The sequence below is a fragment of the Rosa chinensis genome, chromosome 4, assembly GCF_002994745.2.
Source record: "Rosa chinensis cultivar Old Blush chromosome 4, RchiOBHm-V2, whole genome shotgun sequence".
NCBI classification, from domain to species: domain Eukaryota; kingdom Viridiplantae; phylum Streptophyta; class Magnoliopsida; order Rosales; family Rosaceae; genus Rosa; species Rosa chinensis.
Window position 1 is genome coordinate 63285904 of NC_037091.1, and position 19609 is coordinate 63305512.

The window sequence follows — 19609 nt, forward strand, 5'->3', positions numbered from 1 at the left end:
AAGATTTCAAAATTAATGTTTGCTGACAATTGTCTCATTTTTGCCAAAGCTTCTCACTCTGCGGCTAAGCATGTCTTACACACTCTGTCCTTATTTTCTGAAGCTAGAGTCAACAAGTTAACTATCATAAATCTACTATTTATTTCTCCACTAATGTTTCTGCTTCTGTTAAACGTGACATTGCTACTTGTCTTGGTATTCAGCATAAGTCTACCATAGGTCAATATTTGGGCGTGCAGAACATTGTCTGCTGGAAAGATCCGCTTAATTTTAATGATCTTATAGTCAAAATTCAGAAGAAACTTGCAGAGTTGCAGGTTGGAAGTCACACACTCTTTCTCGCGTTGGTAGGTTAACCTTGCTTAAATCTAATCTCTCAGGTATGAAATCTTGCTTTAAATGCCCCAAATGACTTACTGACAGATTAAATAAGGAATTAAGATCTTTCTTTTGGGGTAAATCTCAACCTCATGTTAGTTGGGATCAACTTTGTCTTCCTAAATCTAAGGGTGGTCTGGGTGTTCGTCAACCTAGTCATTTTAATCAAGCTGCTTTAGCTAAACTTGAGTGGAAAATTTTAACACAACCCGATAATTGGTGGGTACAACTTGTCACTAAGAAATATCTTCAGCATAACCATTTGTTTACTGTTAACAAGAAAAGTTCTGATTCTCTTGCTTGGAAAGGCATTTTAGATATTAGATCACTGTTAAACCAAGGTATTAGATGGATTGTCGGAGATGGTCGATCTATTCTTTTTTGGACATTTAATTGGGTGCTACCATTCCCTTTATTCTCTATCATTCCTGAACAAGATCGACATCAGTTAGATTGGTCATTGACTGTTGATCATTTTATTCATAATATGACTTGGGATACTGTGACTTTGAATCATATTCTTCCTCAGGACATTATCCAAATGATACCAGCGATTCCATTACCTATTTCCCCTCTGCCAGACCGATTTGTTTGGGGTCCTTCTCCCTCAGGCGTTTTCACAGTTAAGAGTGCTTCATGGCTGCAAGTTCAAGATTTACCCACCCATTATAATCTCACCTTATTAAATAAGATATGGCATCTTCGAATTCCCCAAAAGTTAAGGTTTTTGCTTGGTCCCTCATAAGAAATGGTCTTAAGACTAGGGACAAGCTCTCTCAATATCTTCCTAATATTTCTCCTTTGTGTCCATTTTGTGCTATGCATCCTTAGTCCATTGATTATCTTTTCATGACCTGTACGTTTGCTACACAAGTTTGGAACCATACTTCCTTACCTCATCCTCTTTCATGGAATCGCTCTTTTCTTGATTGGCTGCAACACATTAGTTTCGATAAGTCCTCTAATGATAATCTTGCATCTGTTCTTATCATTGCCTGGTCTATTTGGCATTGTCGAAATAAACTTATTTTTCATAACTCTTCTATCTCTCCTACTCGTTGCTTGTTTCAAGCTTTTATCTTGAAGTCGAATTATCTTAAAGTTAATCCCACATCTACTCTTTTTAAGGTCTCCAAATACTTTCATATTAAATGGCAACCACCAAATTCACATCAGGTTAAGTTAAATTTTGATGGCTCTGTTCTGAATGGTATTGCTACTACAGGCTTTGTGTTTAGAAATGAGGATGGAAATCCTCTTTTTGCAGCCAGTCGGAAGCTTGGTATAGTGGATGTTTTAGTAGCTGAGGCCACAGCGTTAAGAGATGTTCTTCACACTGCTCACTTACATCATTATCCCAATGTTGTTGTGGAAGGAGACTCTAAGTTGTTGATTGACTGCATTCAAAGCAAAACTTAGGTGCCTTGGAGAATTCAATTGCTCATCAATGATATTCATACGTTAACGGCAAACTTTCAGTCCATTATCTTCAGACATGTCTACAGAGAGGCAAATTTTGTAGCAGATCGATTGGCAGAATTGGCTCACCAGAGTTCCACTCCATCTATTTGGTTCTTTTGTCTTCCCCTTTCTATGTCCCCAGTTCTATTTGGATCAGTTGGGAGGGGGTGTTAGTAGAGGGTTTGTTTTGTAGTTTCTGTCTTTTTTAGTCATCGAAACAAAAAAAAAAACCTCTAAGAAGGAATTCGAGGCTAGTCCCAGCGGAAATGATGGGCTTTGCGGGAATTGGTACCAAGTTCCCAATGCAAATTCATGGATCATAAAGTACTTCGACCCATAGTGACCAAGCAACTGAACATGGCCTCATTATATATTGGGCCGTTTGTATTAACATGTCCAAGGCCAACAAGCCCTTAAACCCTAAAAACCCTAAAACCTAGAACCTTCTTCCCCTTACTAGAACTTCATCCCAAAGCAGCTCACAAAATATAAGAAAAAGCTCCGCCTCTCTCTCTCAAATCCTCTCCGACCCAGTAGCTCTGAGAACCACCCCCGCCGCAAAAATGGCAAAGCGCCTCATCCCAACCCTGAACCGTGTTCTTATAGAGAAAATCATCCCACCCTCCAAAACCACCGCCGGCATTCTCTTACCGGAGTCATCCGCCAAGGTAAATACTACCCATCTTCTTTTCATCAAGTTTTTTATGGGTTTGTGTTTGTGTGTGTTTAAATTGGTTTGATTTAACGGATGTGATTGGTCGGATTGGCGCAGCTGAACTCGGGGAAGGTGGTTGCTGTTGGACCAGGAACTAAGGATAAGGCCGGAAATGCGATCCCAGTGGCTGTGAAAGAAGGTGACACTGTTCTGTTGCCCGAATATGGTGGCACCCAAGTTAAGCTTGGTGACAAAGAGTGAGTTATCTGGGCTTTGCTGTGTTGTGTTGGGTTATTATGTGTTTTGGGGTTTTCTTTTGGTTGAATTAGGTTGTGGGTTTTTGTGTGCAGGTTCCATTTGTTTCGGGATGAGGACATTTTGGGCACTCTCCATGACTGAGTTATTCGGTATTGTGTTTTCGAGGATTATGCTATTAAGGGTTGGATGTAACTGATAATTAGTGAATTGGAATTCCTCATGGACCTTTTAGTTTGCTTTAAAATGAGATTGAGATAATTTCCAGCTTCTAATGGATTTGGATTCAGAATATGAATTATGGGCAAACTTTTTTTGTATCCTTCTTGTGGGATGTTATTGAACTTGCTATTGGGTCTAAATTCACTGCATTCTCCTTAACCAGTTTTGTTGATGTGCTTCGTTTTCTTTGTTGGAGGAATTTGGGCGTAGTTAAAATGAACTGAATGCGTACTATAGTTGTTGTCTGTTTTTGGTTGTTGATTTTTTTCTCTCTAAATTTTCGAAATGTGTTAATATTGTAGTTGAGTGTGTCATATGATTTGGTTGGATGAGCTTCCAGTGAGAAGTTGCTGTCCCTAAATTTCACAGTGCTGTGCTGTTATATTTAGGAAGGATAATCTGTAGCTATAATGTATTTCTTGCATAGTGCATTTCATACACCATATTGTATATTGTTTCATCAGACTTCAAAAATTCATTTTAACAGATAGTCTTTCTCTTTGAGTTTTTGTTCCTTACTTTCCAACCATTAAATGAAGAAAATTGGATTCATCTTAAAACGAATGTTGTATTTCAAGCTGCTGTTTAATGTTTTTGTTTTGTGGTCATGTGTTAGGTTTTCGATCAAAATCAAAGCAAACTCTCAAATAATGACTGTTTTGGGATTTTGTGGGTCATTTGTTTGGTATATCTTACTGCATTTTGTTGATTATTGTGGCACTGCAAGAAAATAACGATTCCAAAACAGTATAATTTGTTTTGGCAAATGTCCGAACCATATGTCATTGTCCCACCTTAGAAAATTCTCTCTGGTTCTCTGGTCCCAAAAGGCAGCTCCGGCTTTATGTTGATTGTGCAGGAGATGAGTTTTCAATGTTGTTGCCTTGTGTTTTAGACTTGTGTTCTTATCAACCATCTATCCTCTGCCCTTTGTTTCTGTAGATAAGGTCTATTTCCTGTTTCCAACTACTCGTTTAGAGTTGATATAAAAGGTTGGACATTATTTCTACAGTGAAATTGAATGCTTGCCATTTCCAAGCTGGATTGCTGCTGCGTGCTAAATGGAATGGTCTAGAATTCTAACGATTCTAATGAATTGTTGTGGTCATTTTGCGTTACTTGTGGTAAATTCATGCTAATGTAATGTTTTGGTCATTTTGCATTGATTAACATGATGTTTTGGACATTCTGACTGACCATATCACATGCCCGACAGAAGCTTGGGTGAGTCCATGTTGATTTTGCCAACTTTATGAGTTGGATCCCTATGGTGACATTGGCTAAAAATCCTAATGGGGACGCCACAATAGATCTGCTTTTCAAAGATCTCATCGGTTGGCTCTTATGCATTATTGCACGGTTCTTTCTACTCGTGTGTTACTCATTAGGATTGGTTGCATTTCTTGCCAATGGCATTTTCTTACTTGCACACAACAAATCAAAAGAATTCTTTTGATTGATAGAAATCAGTCAAGTTTGCAGGCTTGGCTAAACTCATCAAACCAAAATCTAATCCTGGCAATGACACCATTAGCTGAAGACATGGAGTGCATCAATCAGTTAAGTTGTAGTCCTTGTTCAACCTAAACAACAATGCTTCCTTGCTCTTGTCAATCAGTACCTTTTTAAAATTTGGATAGCCTTATGAAGGATAAAAATATTGAATGCCTTGAAGAAAAAAGGTCCTAAAAGTGAAGCCAATAACACCTCGATGATCAATGATCATCAATCATGATACACACTTCTCCATAATTATGTATAAAATGTGCCCCACTTTTACAAAGTAATCATTTAACCCCAAAAGTATGCTAATTGAGATTTACATTATGTGATAGAGTGTTATTGTATGGATTGTGGAATTTACTTTCCTTTCTGTCCAAGTTATCTTTTGTTCCAATCCACGAATAGAGATAACTGGACATTGCCCTTCAGCGAAGTAATTGGGTAGTAATCTTTAACCGAAAAGCCCATCACTTCTTGCTTGTTAAATCAATGATGTCCATTCCTCTTCTTTTTGGTTCTGGCCTCCTTGCCTCGCTTTCAAGTTTCAACATCATTCTAAATTAATGCAATCAACTTTGATTAGCATTTGACCCTTTCTGTGCGCGTGCATTTATGTTCGTGACATTAGATCTCTTTGAAAATCAAAGATTACAACTAGTTTTGTTTTGTCATCAAAAAACTAGTTTTGTTTTCTCTAATAATTATTTTTTGTACCTCCAAAATTTAAGGTAATTTTCTTGAATCATACTATTATTTCTCATTAATTACTCTCATTAATTACTTCAAATGTGAAATTCGATAGAAATAACGAGAAAAGATATGTCAACTTCAGTTTTGGGCGAGCTTCCAAGTCTGGTAGCCCGACGTCTCGGGTTCGATTCCATCTGAAAACATTTGTGATCAGGGAAGTCCATGCTTGAAGCAGATCAGTCTCTTTAGTTGTCAGTTTTAGGAGAAAGAACTAAATTAGTCTCGCACTCTGAGGGAAACCACTCTAAATAATTAAAAAAAAAATAAAAATAAAAAAAACAAATGTGATACAAGATCAGTTTCGGGGGGAAAGAAATTGGATTAATCTTGCGCTTCCGGAGAAACCACTCCAAACCAAAAACAAAAAAACAGATACGTGATATAAGATCATTGATATACAGATTGACGTGACAAATTTTCTCAAAAAGAAAGAAAAGAAAAGAAAAAAAAAAAAAAAAAAAAGTCACTCCCAGTTCAAATCAAGGCATATAAAGTTATAAACAAAAAACCCCTCGTCATTGGACCAAAAAAGAACCCTCGTCAAAAATCCCCAGCAAGCACGTGTACTCCCAACTCATTCTTTCTTTCTTCTCTTGTTTTTCTCCATCACCCTTCTCCTTTTATTCTTCTTCTTCTCTCCTCCAATTTCAATTTCCTTCGTCTTCTTCTTCTTCTTCATAAAACCCAGAACCAAAACAAAAAAAAACAAAAAATTTAGAAAGAGAGAAAAAAGCGGGGTTCACATGACGTAGCGGAGAGAGAGAGAGAGAGAGAGCTTGCAGAAATCCCGATGCACCCATACAACCGGCTACCGAGTAGCGGACACAGCAGCCCGTCGCCGCCGCATTCCCCGCTCCGTTCCCCCCGGTTCCGCCAAACCCGGTCCAAAGCCTCGGGCCGGTTCATTAACCAGCCGGGTCGGACCCTAATCCAGCGCATCGCCTGGCACCTCCTCTCCGTCCTCATCCGCCGCCAAGGCTTCTTCCTCTTCGCTCCTCTTCTCTACATCTCCGGCATGCTCCTCTACATGGGCTCCGGCTCCTTCCCCGACGACCGCCTCCCCATCATCCCCCGCCATTTCGCTCCCGGCTCCCGCTACCGGAGCCCCCAGCTCTACGACAAGCTCCGCCCCGAAATGGACGCCGATAACTCCTCCGCCGATGCGGTGCGTTTTTTTTTTTCACTCTATATGAGATCTTATTACTTGAATTCGAATCTCTTTCGATCAGGTTTTGTTTTAGGATCAGAGAGATTGTGATGGTTTAATCAGTTGAGGAATTAGTGAAGAAGAAACATTGAGGTTAATCTGGTGAAATGTCTCTATCAGTTGAGATTGTACTCGGTTATTTCAATCTGACTTTCACTGTTGTATGAGTAAATACTTGTTACTGACCAATGCCGGGATTTGAGCAAGTGTTTTGTATGTGTTTGATTTCGAGTGTAGGTTGTGCTGAAAGATCTTGAACGCTGTACATGTCGTTCTGACTTTGATTTGATTTGATTTTTTTTTTCGGTGTGTTGGTTACTGACATAAGGTGTTGAATTCTGTGTAGATTTCAACTGTCTGGAAGCATTCGTTCAGTGCGTATAAGGGTGTGGAATGGAGACCCTGTGTAAACACCTCCTCTGGAGGTAAGAGTTATTTTACGTGGTTTTCTCAGCTTTTGTTCAATCAAATTTAGGACTCGGGAATATATGCTTGCTATGTAGTTGTATCAATTCCATAGCTTATTATTGCCTTTAGTTTTATGTTTTTGGTGAAAACCATCAGATACGTTTCTGGTTTAGTATATCATCATCTTCCTGGTGAATTATGTGAACCTTTTTAATATATATCGAAAGGGAACCCGAGAGTATGTGATAACAGGTTTGATGTCAACTCTTTGTTGATTAAAAGTGTAGTTTAGACACGCTTGGCGGGAGATCTAGATGTAAATCCCATCAAGATGTTCAAATAACATGCTTTCAATTGAGAACTTTTCACTGGTAACAATGAATAGATAAGATATTGTTTGAGTGAGGGCTCAGTGCTGACTAGGTGTTGGAATTCAGCTTGTACTTAGCATTTTCTCCCATGATCATAATAATAATTAGAACTTTGCACATCATCAATTAGAGGAAGACTTATGAGTTTGAATTGTTACGGTAGCAATTGAAGGTGATTGTGATGTGTTTATGTTAGGTTGAGATTTGGTTGTCACAACTTCAGTTGAATGTATTATACATAAAATGTGGTTATGGCTGCTGGTCTCCTTATATTTTCTGCCTCAACCATCCCCTTCCCTTGGAACCTAAGATAGATTATGAAATTAGATACCTTTTTCATATTCTCCTTCCTTTTCCTTTTGGTATTTCTCTAATGTAAGACATTATATTTATCGTTGTGCATACTTGTAGCTTTGCACATTTATATGTTGGTTTCAGTCGTCATGTAAACTTGATCATGTGTTATTGTGTTTGTTGTTGTAGTTTTACCCGAGTCAAATGGTTATATATATGTTGAGGCAAATGGTGGTCTAAATCAGCAGAGGACTTCTGTAAGTTTGATTCCTCTTTTGTTGAGCATTTCTCTTTCTCTGAGATCACTCATGTAACAAGATTGTTGACTCGTTGCTACATGGTTGTTTTTGATGCTTTCCAGATATGCAATGCGGTTGCCGTTGCAGGATATCTTAATGCAACACTTCTAATTCCCAATTTTCATTTTCATAGCATCTGGAGAGATCCAAGGTTTGTGAGCACTTAAATATTTGATTTTTCAGCACTTAGATTAGTCTTTATGTCCAAAAGAAAAGATCAAGCACCAGAATAGATATAAAAAATTAAGTTACAACATCCAAGAGCAATTTTTTTTTTTTTTTTGCTCTTTTGCATTGGCATGATGCCATGATACTGCTTTACTCATATTCTCACCGGCATCATGTTTATAACCTCATACTTTTATTAGTTCTCTATTGAATTGATTGGATATTGTACTTAGTGTTTCATTCTTGTATAAACTGGATTCTGATTTTTTTCCTTGTTAATTAATATTGTCCAGTAAATTTGGTGACATTTATGATGAAGAATATTTCATCAGTTCGTTGGAAAATGATGTGCGAGTGGTCAACAGGATTCCTGAGTATTTGATGGAACGATTTGATCACAATATGACCAATGTTTACAACTTCAGAATTAAAGCATGGTCGCCAATTTCGTATTATAAGGATGCGGTTCTCCCGAGGCTACTTGAAGAAAAGTGAGTTTTAAATTTTGAATACAAGGTTTTCCTGTTATGTTTATAGTCACTTTCTTGTTTGGTAGATGTTGCAAGTGTTCTGGTGAACAGTAAGCTTTTTTGCTACTAGTTTTTACTTATAACTCAACTCACCTTATTAGTTCAGAGAGTGGGAGATAGGAAAGATGGAATGGGAAGAAAGATAATGTCTTTGGAAATGCCGTATTGTTGCCCATCAAAGTAAGATTAGGTGCCAGCAGTTTGTCTTTGTGTAGCTAGAGGTTCTAATTTTCAACCTGGACATACCCGTCCATGTGAATCTGATGATTTTGTGCCTCCAATCCAAATCCTGCTGGATAGATGAGTTTTATTGGGTTAGATTTGCTAGACATGTCAACTTGAACTCGAACTAATAAATCAGTTCCTCACATGTTGCTGCTATAACTACCATGATGAGATCCAATAACAAATGTTTTGTTAAATTTTGTGATGAAAATTGGATAAGCATATTTTAAAACTGTATGATATCTTCAGCTCTTTACAATGGATTTCAACAACTATTGACTGTTCTGCACTCTGTGCAGGGATTGATATTTGTTATTTTTGTTTCCAATGCATTTTTTTTTTCTACGGATGGTTATGTCTACATATCTATTGGAGATCTGCAGTATTCATCCAAAATTATTCTTGTGACTTGGGGTGTGGCATGATTCATCCGGTGCTGATAAGAAATTATTTCTTAATCTTGGTTATATTTTGAACAAAACAGGGTTATACGGATTTCTCCTTTTGCCAATCGGTTGTCATTTGATTCTCCTCCTGCTGTTCAACGACTTAGATGCTTGGCTAATTATAAAGCTTTAAGGTTTTCAAGTCCTATATTAACGTTGGGAGAAACTTTAGTTGCAAGAATGAAAGAACGCAGTGCAAATTACGGTGGCAAATATATTTCTGTGCATCTTCGATTTGAAGAGGTTAGTCTTTAATTAAGTAGCAGTGTGATATCCTAATTGTCTTTTGTCTATCCTCCTAAAGAAATAGCATCTTTTACTCGCTAGTATAACAAGCGACCTTTTTTTATGCAGGACATGGTTGCCTTTTCTTGTTGTGAATTTGATGGTGGAGCGCAAGAAAAGGAAGACATGACAGAAGCAAGGGAAAGGGGTTGGAAAGGGAAATTTAACAAACCTGGGAGGGTTATACGTCCTGGAGCAAACAGGATCAATGGAAAATGTCCCCTCACTCCTTTAGAGGTATGTTTTGCTTTTGTATAGTTGTATCTGGATTCATTAATTACATGATGAAGTATTATTTAGCAAACAACAAAGAGCCTGGCTTTTGCCATTTCCTGATCAAAGTCATAAAACTAATAATCATATTATCAAAGACAACTTATCATAACTAATAATCAGAAACTGTTTTGCTATATTTAAGAAATTTAGTTCAACAACTTATAATAGCTGAACCCATTTTTGAAAGCCAGCCTATGCCAATGTTTCATCAGTAAGCTGGGGTACTGGTCAAGTGCTTTTAATTGTCTCTGATTTAAGATTCATTGATATTTACATGACTAAGTTAATTTTTTTTACTGTGTCATCTAATCAGGTTGGCTTGATGCTTAGGGGAATGGGATTTGATAAGAACTCATTTATCTACTTGGCATCTGGAAAGATATACGATGCTGAGAGAACAATGGCTCCATTGCTGGAAATGTTTCCGAATTTGATCACAAAACAGATGATTGCTGCAGATGAGGAACTTGCTCCATACAAGGTATAAATAATCTTTAGTATATTTCTTTTGTTTTTTTTGTTTTCCCTTCGCTTCCTGTTTTGTGGTCTGTTATGAAACCATTGTTTCTGACTTGAGTTGCTGCTTCTAGAATTATTCTTCCAGGATGGCTGCAATAGATTACACTGTTTGTCTTCACAGTGAGGTATTTGTGACAACTCAAGGAGGAAACTTTCCCCATTTTCTGATGGGACACAGAAGATACTTGTATGGTGGACACTCCAAGACTATTAGGCCTGACAAGCGGAAGTTAGCATTACTCTTTGATAATCCAAAAATTGGGTATATAACATCTTCTTTGCAGTTTATTTTCTTTGACAAATGCACTTTTATGTGAAATGGGTGGAAAGGGGCTCCATTGATGATAATCATTTTATTTGAGTTGATATACAACGTCTTAAATGTTTAAACTTCATTTTTCTATAATTTCTTACATACATCTCGGTTTTGTTGTTTATCCCATTCCCAGATGGAAGACTTTCAAGCGGCAATTGCTTAGCATGCGGTCTCATAGTGATTCAAAGGGGTTTGAGCTTAAGAGGCCAAATGATTCTATATATACCTTCCCTTGCCCAGATTGCATGTGCCGAACAAACAAGTCAGAGGATTCAAGACCGTCATTAGCTACGTGATTTGGCATGAAGATGTTGGGTGGGTGTTCCCTGCTCCTGTGATTTTGTGAGCACACCTTGCTGCTGACCCCCTTTTTTTTGTGCTGGTATTCTTTCATTTTTTCCTCCTGCCTATGTGTGGAGAGGGCATACACTCAAGTTTTGGGAACTACAAGGAATTTGTTGGGGTCTGATTTATATCATTATTTTCCTGGGGATTGGATTGCGAGGAAGTTGCATATCTTGTATATGTGCCTGAAGAGAACATAGCGGCAACAATGACAATAATCCTTCCATCACAGCAGTTCTCAGGTGTTGACTGAGCGTTTCGTATTTGCAGCTGCTGTATTTAACAAGCTGCGAAATGACAATCACATTCCTTAACACCCTGGTTTTTGCAATGTTTGTAGACTAGTTAGAGTTTGACTGGCATTGGCAAATAGGTTCAGGTTGATTTTTGTGTACATTTCTCTAAAACCAGGGTATTCTTTTTGTTTTTTGGGGTTTCATTTATGTAACTTTTCTTGCTCTTAGAGGTTACCCTTACAGACGTTATCGGGGTACAGTTTACATCAATGAGTACATACATGAATTTTTTGTGAATGAAGGTCATTATTGTTGTTTGCAACTTTTCCGGATTGCATTGTTTCATTCTCTCTTTAACGTTGCGAGTGGCTAGAGCACAATGCTTGTATCCCTTCCTTCGCCAACGCTTTTATTGGCCTTTGTTTTTGGGCAAAAATGCGAGGGAATCGGTTTGTCATAAATTGAAGTGGCTGCCCATCTCGATCCTTAGATGCGATTGTTCAAGTCTTCTAATTTTGGGCCGTGCCGAATTAGTGCAGCTTTAGAATATTGGCATTGTTCATGCTCGTAAAGGGTTTATTTATTTAGGTAGCTTGAATGAGCAACTCGCACCAGTGGTCTAGTGGTAGAATAGTACCCTGCCACGGTACAGACCCGGGTTCGATTCCCGGCTGGTGCACACACATTAATTTTTACAATAATTTTGGTACCAGGAATTTGTTTTACGCCTTCTAATAGAAAAAAGATTTTCATCAACCAAAATAAAATTAGCCTAAGATTTTGCTGACAATAAGGATAGAGTTGGTATGTTTAGTTGGACCTGTATTGAAATTAATTAGCAAAGTAGCTCATCAACCAAAGAGAGTGAGGATAAACAAAAAGAGAGAGAGAGTGAAGACGACAATCATTGAAGTGGATTTTTTTTTCTTAATTTTTTTTTCGGTTTTCTAGGGGCAGAATTAAAAAAAAAAAAAAAAAGAGATATGGAGATATAAATCTTATATAATTAAGCCAATTCTTGAGGGAATGGTTAAATTTTTGAAGTACCATATATGCCCTCACATACTATAAATATTAATAAACAAATTATTTCTATATGAGGATAAGATAGTCAATAAATTATATTATATTTGAAAAAATTGCAATATCTCCCATGAAAAAAGGAGACGCTTCCCCTTCCCCAAAATTAGGAGAGAAATTGCAATAACTTTTTTAATTTAAAAATAAAAAAATAAAAACCAATTGACATGTTAAGGAGCTAGTAGAATCATTAAAAAAAATTGCATAGACTTTGTTTGGGATAACAATCAAATCAATTACTAACAAATATTATTTTAATTGATTCCCATTTGTGTCATACTTGAGAAGAACAAATGAGTTGTTGCTTTCTCTTACCACAAAAAAAAAGAGTTGTTGCTTTCTCAATTCTATTTTACAGCTAAGAACAAATAGAAAAACCAAAGATGGTAACCTCATCTTGATCAGGTTATGTTGATTCTTGTCAAACCCCGCGATAATCCAATACACATACATACATACATACCAGAGAGAAGACTAGAAGAGAACATTAGCGTCAGCTCCAAGCCTCCAACGTTTGACCTTTCTCCAAAGCCATGGGCATCGCCGGCAATCTCAGTTCAGACCAAATCCAGTCCTTCAACTCCCAAGGTAAAACCACCCCAACTCCCAACTCAACCGCCAAACCTCTCCTTAAACAACATTCTTTCGTTTAATCTCTCCGCAGGTTATCTTGTTCTGGAATCGTTTGCGAGCCCCGAGGACATCGGAGCCATGAGGGCGAGAATGGACCAGTTGCTCCACGACTTTGACTGCTCCTCCACCGCCTCTATTTTCTCTACCAAGAACCAGGTACTCACCCCCTATTTATATTTTTACTTCACTAAATTTTCCATCTTTATTTACTTGCCGGAAATTAAAGTCGAACCCTTTATTTTCTGTTGATTCTTGCAGCAACAGTCGACCGATAATTATTTCTACGAAAGTGTCGACAAGATTTCGTTTTTCTTCGAGGGTAACTACTTCTGTTCAGCTTAATCTTAAATGTTCTATAACTGTGATTCTTGTTCTTCTGAACCCTTTTTTTGTGTAGGCACGTTTTAGCTAGATAAGTATGGGCTTAAACTATTTTTGATACATACATATATATATATATGGCACTTGTTAATTTTGGCAGAGAAAGCTTTTGGGGATGATGGAAGCCTAAAACAACCAAAGGAACTTTCCATTAATAAAGTTGGACATGGTAAGCTAACCCATGCCTCTGATTTCATCTAGTGTTTTGTTGTAAATGTTTTAGAAATGGTGCTGTTGAGTTTGTGTATGCATTTTTGATTGAAGCTAATTTTGTAAAGCATTGTGGGGTGTGTTGGTGTAGCATTACATGAGCTTGATCCGGTGTTTAGAAAGCTCTCCTATTCTGAGAAAGTTTCGAGTTTGTTATCCTCATTGGGATACAAAAGGCCGATTCCCATTCAGTCTATGTATATCTTTAAGGTATTACATCTTTTTGCGTTTAAGGTTTTGTGGATTGAGATATAATGTCCTTGCATTGCTCTCTTAAGGTTTTACGTCTTTAAGATTATTGATTTTTCAAAACGAGGCTGTTATGGGGAAGGAATCACAGAAGTATGGGATACAATTTATTTCATAATTGAAATGACTAGAGAGATTATGACATTGGAATGTTGACATGAAATTTTAGCCTTTTCTCGTTGTCTTAGAACTTGGATATATATGCTGGTGTTTATGGATGTAGATATGCGCTAGCATATAAAAATATAGAGGCTTTCATGCCTACATATGTGTATGCACAAAGTGTAACTTATGGATCAAACATGTGTACGTAGCTGAGAGATATGTGGATATCAAATCAGTATTTTGTTGGGATTGGATCTGAAATGGAATCACAGGCTTGTCTAGCAATCTGCAGAATTAGCAGGACTGTGATTCGAAACTGTAAAATGTAAATAGTGTCCTGTAACATTTAAAATTTTGTAAGTTGTGAAGCACTATTTTGTCTACAAACAACCTTGTCTGATTTACACAAACTAATCTGTAAGAATATTGCTGGCAGCAACCGGGTATTGGAGGCGAGGTAGTGCCACATCAGGATAACTCATTTCTTTATACCGAACCACAGACTTGCACAGGGCTGTGGCTGGCCTTGGAAGACGCAACAGTAGTAAATGGCTGCCTATGGGCTATTCCTGGATCTCAAAAGAGTAGTGTTCTCCTTCCGCACCTCTTCTTCCTTCTGTATTTCCTTCCCTAACGACATCTTTGTCTATTTTGACTTTTCTGCTTGATGTGTTTGATGTAATCAAGTTTTTCTCTGATTTTTCATTGTCTGGAATGCAGATGGCCTTGTTAGACGGTTTATTAGAGGTGAAGACGGTGTGACCTTTGATCGGCCTTCCCCTGCGTATGATCCAAAAGATTTTGTGCCTATTGAAGTCAAAGCTGGGTCTTTAATTGTTATTCATGGTGATCTTATTCATCAAAGGTCAGTGACATTGTTTCTGTTGATCCTTTGAGAAAAACATGTGATTTGTCTCCTTTGCTGGATGGTCTGAAAGGACTCTTTTTGCCTTTTTCCTGTAAAATCCTTGGACTACAGTTTTGAGAACCAGTCTTCGAAGTCAAGGCATGCGTATAGCTTGCATGTGGTGGATACAGATGGCTGCAAATGGGCTCCAGATAATTGGTAAAGTTTACATATATGATTTCTAAGCTTTACATCTTGTTTCAGGAGGTACAGTCTATATATTTTCTGGTTTCTATAGCTTTGAGGTAACTTGTACAGTCTATATATTTTCTGGTTTCTCTAGCTTTGAAGTATGAATCCAAACTATGAACTTTTGTGAATCAGAGAAATTGCCGAGTGTACCAGTATTTGATGTGTTAAGAATGAGTGAAGGATAGTTAATGTGAGGAAGCATTTTATCTGTTTGTAATTAACTTCTCTAGGATGTTTGAAGTTCATGTGTTTGGATCAGGGGTGTTTGTCAACCAACTCTCTAACCTTTTAGAAACTACCATGTAAGTATGGAAGATCATTCCAACTAAGAGATAATGGTAGGAGAAAAATGCTACCTGTGCAGGATAAAATTATGTAGTACAGAAGATGGTCTATTTTTCACATTTATGTTTTCGCTGTCTGCTCTTTTTGTTGTAGGATTTATGACATTTAGCTCTATGACTTTTGTCCGACTTAGAGGCCCTAGCTCAAAATCGTATGTTCCTTGTAGCTGTTAAACTGATTTATCCTAAAGCCTATGATTTTATCTTGAACCAGGATTCGGCGGAAGGTGGCACCAGAGCCCATCTATGTATCTCAACATGACCTGAAAGTTGATGTCTAGCTCTATTGTGTGGTTCTGCATCTCAAGCTGACACATCTGTCTCCTTTACAAAACTTACGGTCTCACTGTAATTTCTATTGCTTTCTGCGGTTTTAGGTGCGAATAATGCAGATTACTAGAAATGTGGTTGCAGTATGTCCTACAATAAACAAATTTGTTAAGTACCAGTGTGGATGTCCTTGCAACAGTTTAAATTGCAAAAGTTCAATGCAAGCTTGGGACTTAGACCAATTTTGTTGGTTGATGGATGCTTATAGTTACAAAGATAATCCTCGAGATTATTTGTAACCTCTGCCACTACAAGTTTTTTCCCATGTCTTGTATAGTTTCGACCGAGAGAAACTGTCGGGATTAGTTCTTAAGGGCTGGTAACACTTGGGTGCGAAAACTTTGAAAAGAAAATATCCTAGGAAGAGAATTAGGCTGAAACAACAAGCACAACTACACCAGCGTCAGCCAATGGGGTGTCGAAACATAAGCGATTGAGGCTATGAGGATTCAGCCATACGGCTTTCTAATGGAAAGATCTTCCAAATTCCCAATCTTACGGGAACATACCCAAAACTTACTCCCTGAAAAATAAAAAGGTCGTATGAGACCTTGATTTTTCACTAAAAATTGTGGATAAAAATCGCACGTTTCTTATTTTGTCACGAAAATTTTCAATTCTTAAATAATTTTTAAGCAATTCTCCGACCCGTAGAACTCAGAAAATCTTAACTTATTTTTTTTCTTACGATTTTTCAAAGTTTGAAGAATATGCATAAAAAAATAATAATTACAAAGTTTGGCATGTTTTGGCAAATCACAGATCTTTCAAACGTGCTAAAAACCCTTTTTTGATAGGAAAAAAAATTCGTAGAGCATGAATTATCAAAATGTGTTTGATAGGATCATCTCAAAAAAAAAAAAAAGTGTTTGATAGGAAAAAATTTCGTAGAGCATGAATTATCAAGATTTCAATCTTGAAAGAAGTTATTGGACTTTTTAGTTTTTACTGACATTTTGAACTACTCACTCGTCCATGAATGAATTTACCTCTCTCTCTCTCTCTCTCTCTCTCAGCAGTTCTGAAATTCTAAACAATGCTCCTTTTATGCCGAAAGACATCATGCCCACGCTTGTTTCGATTATGCTCAGTCGAGGCTCTCGGCTCTCTTATTATGGAGTTTTGTCGAACTGCGCCTCGAGGTCGGCCATAGGGCAATCACCCTATCAACGTAGCTTGTGGTGTTGGTGATCCGTAAATCACAAAATAATCATCCAAATTCATGGTCGGGATAATTTTCCATCCATCAGAAAAGGCTGTTGGTATAGTTTTACAAGTATATAATTTCTAGGGTTTGTCGGCTTTATTTACAACTCTACCCGCACGTACAGGTCGAACTAAATAGAGAGACAGTGCTATGCTCACCTCGCGTCATCAATTATACCACTAGTAATTGCCACAGAATTAAGTGGGTGCCGTGTGCGAAACAGCCAAAATTTTCGACCTGCAATAGAATTAGAATGAGCAAAACAGTGGGGATGACATGAGTCGTATAAATTGCCCTGCCATGCATGGGCTCACTTACTAAATAGTTAATAGTAGGTTATATATAAGTCAGGAGAGCACAGCTAGGTGTAAATTCTCACTTTATCCCAAAGCCGGCCAGCAGCCACTAGCCGGACAACACGTCACCATTGGTCCCTGGCTTTTAAGATACATGGTTGAATGAGATCAGAAAATGTTTCGCAGTCACCGACCATCTTCAGCGTTTGGGTTTGGCGTGCATATGCAAATGCAGCTGCTAGCTCCTCCATGAATGTTTCTTCTCAATCTCTCCAGTCATTGATGATAGTGTTTATTGTTCAATTATCTGTATCCACCCTCTTCAAGTTTCAACCGTACAGGATTTGTTTCACTTGAATATATATACAGAGAAGTAATAAGAGTTCAGGGACACCTTGGGTTAACCTTAGTGACGAGGAAATAGTGGATAACAATGTTAGGATTAATATAAGATTCCGGCTAAGAGTAAAGGGTCATGCCCGAGATATTTGAGGAAATTTAAAACTATACATATATATTATATAAAATGGGTTTTTTTTGACAACTTGATATACTCGATTAAAAAAACAAGGGGAAGAAGAACCCTTGACAGAAACAAACAAAGAGCCAGCACCAAACCAACGAAACTAAAGGTGGACCTGCAAACCCATCATACAACAAAATATAAAATGGGTTAGCCCTTTCAGAAACAAAAAAAAAGGTTAGCTAACTAGCTGTAAACTGCATATTTACCATTGAGCCATTGACAAAACAAAAGATAGAACAAACTTTCAGCCCAAACTATGCATAAAACCATCACTATTCTTGATCCATTGAAGGTTATAACTTAACCATGCACAAAAGCAAGAGTTCCAAAACTCAGGGACAATGCTTAAGTATGTTCAAATAAAACTTAAATAATTGTTGTTTATGAGACAAATTAACATTGTAATAATTCAGTCCTAAAAATGGTAATATGTTGTAGGAAAATATGATTCGAGAAAATTGTGAGAGAAATTGTGTCTTCTATTATTGATAATAAGAGCATTTTATATAAAGATTTACAGAGTACATACAAGGTAATAGAATCTGAATACAATTAGGAAATCTAGAACTTTCTCCTATTACAACTCTAGAACTAAACCCTAGTTTGAAGAGGCACACATGATGTCAATTTCCTTCAACACTCCCCCTTGTGCCGCTCAAACTTGGAGATGACGCTTTGATTGTTGTCTCACTAAAAACCTTGCCAAGTAACAAAAACCCAGTGGGACAAAAATAATCATGGTCGAAGGACAAAAAGAGCACAACACGTCCTTCACTCTTCAAGATCGAACATGTAGACATCATCCTCCCCTGATGTCGACATCTCCCCCTGATTGCTACAATCATGGGAGTTCGGATAACTTTCTTAATCCGATACACTTTACATGTTTCTCGAAGGTGGATTTAGGTAACGACTTAGTAAATAAGTCTGCTACATTATCCTCTGATCGGATTTGATTTACTTTAATGTTTAGAAGTGATTGTTGTTGCTGATTGTAAAAAAAACTTAGGCGATATATGTTTGGTGTTGTCGCCCTTGATGAAACCTAACTTCATTTGCTCAATACAAGCTGCATTATCCTCATAAATGCATGTAAGTTTATCTGTGGTAGACTTTAAACCACAAGTTCCTCAAATATGTCTAATTACAAACCTTAGCCATATGCATTCACGCACGGTTTCATGTAGAGCAATAATCTCCGCATGATTCGAGGAAGTAGCAACAAGGGTCTGCTTTGTAGACCTCCAAAATATCGCAGTACTTCTCATGGTAAAGACATAATCCGTTTGGGAGCGACATTTGTGAGGGTCAGAGAGATACCTTGCATTAGCAAACATCATCATCGTTTTGGTGTAAGGGAGGAGGATGACGCCGGCCACCCTTGGCGGCGGCGGCTTTGTCGGTCACGACTTTTTGGACGGCATCTAGGGCTAATGAGATCCATTCTCATTCTTCCATCATTCTTTTCTCTCTGCAGAGATAGAACAAGCCCATATCTATCGTATATTTTGAGTAACGAAAGATTGTCTTTATACCAGTCTAATGACGTTACGTTGGTGCGGGGCTATATCTAGGCAACAAGTTCGTAACAATTGAGGTGTCTGGTGTTGTATTGTGATAAGTACAATAATACGCCTATTGTACTCAGGTAAGCACTTTTGCTATTAACACGTCTTCTTCATCATCCCTGGGACGAAACGGATCCCTCATAGGGTCAAGACTACAGACAACCATGGGAGTGCATCTTTGACTTTATAAAAATGCCTAAGCATTTATTGACACGGTATGCCAGTTCTGAATCTAGACAAAACCGTGTTCTCCCAAGGTCCTTCCTCTTAAACTCTAATTTCAAGTGTTCAGCGGTTTCTATTAACTCATCTTTAGTTTTAACATAAACCGCGACAATTGCAAATCTGGAACTTGTTATGGAAACGCGTGGGCATAGTTCATCATATCCCTTCCCAATCAAGTTGTCACTTTAGTAAGCGTTTGAACCTTAT

The 19609-nt window shown here is 37.7% G+C and overlaps 3 protein-coding genes and 1 non-coding gene across 4 annotated transcripts; all 4 read left to right on the top strand.

The window, feature by feature from the left end:
• Nucleotides 1-2308: 2308 nt before the first annotated feature.
• On the top strand, nt 2309-3130 carry LOC112196833 (10 kDa chaperonin, mitochondrial). Its single transcript, XM_024337301.2, has 3 exons — nt 2309-2507; nt 2612-2751; nt 2845-3130. The coding sequence occupies exons 1-3, from the start codon at nt 2403-2405 to the stop codon at nt 2891-2893; spliced, it is 294 nt and encodes a 97-aa protein (XP_024193069.1). The 5' UTR covers nt 2309-2402; the 3' UTR covers nt 2894-3130.
• Nucleotides 3131-5737: 2607 nt separating this feature from the next.
• Nucleotides 5738-11471, top strand: LOC112196834 (protein ESMERALDA 1). Its single transcript, XM_024337302.2, has 10 exons — nt 5738-6389; nt 6778-6856; nt 7694-7761; nt 7866-7954; nt 8265-8462; nt 9211-9415; nt 9527-9694; nt 10047-10214; nt 10324-10514; nt 10702-11471. Exons 1-10 carry the CDS (start codon nt 6015-6017, stop codon nt 10862-10864), a joined length of 1704 nt encoding a protein of 567 aa, XP_024193070.1. The 5' UTR covers nt 5738-6014; the 3' UTR covers nt 10865-11471.
• Nucleotides 11472-11757: 286 nt separating this feature from the next.
• On the top strand, nt 11758-11828 carry TRNAG-GCC. The gene has a single exon. It is a non-coding gene; the product is annotated as a tRNA-Gly (tRNA).
• Nucleotides 11829-12558: 730 nt separating this feature from the next.
• On the top strand, nt 12559-15775 carry LOC112196835 (phytanoyl-CoA dioxygenase). Its single transcript, XM_024337303.2, has 9 exons — nt 12559-12817; nt 12894-13018; nt 13121-13181; nt 13344-13412; nt 13545-13663; nt 14244-14391; nt 14528-14672; nt 14787-14873; nt 15465-15775. Exons 1-9 carry the CDS (start codon nt 12763-12765, stop codon nt 15529-15531), a joined length of 876 nt encoding a protein of 291 aa, XP_024193071.1. The 5' UTR covers nt 12559-12762; the 3' UTR covers nt 15532-15775.
• Nucleotides 15776-19609: the final 3834 nt, after the last annotated feature.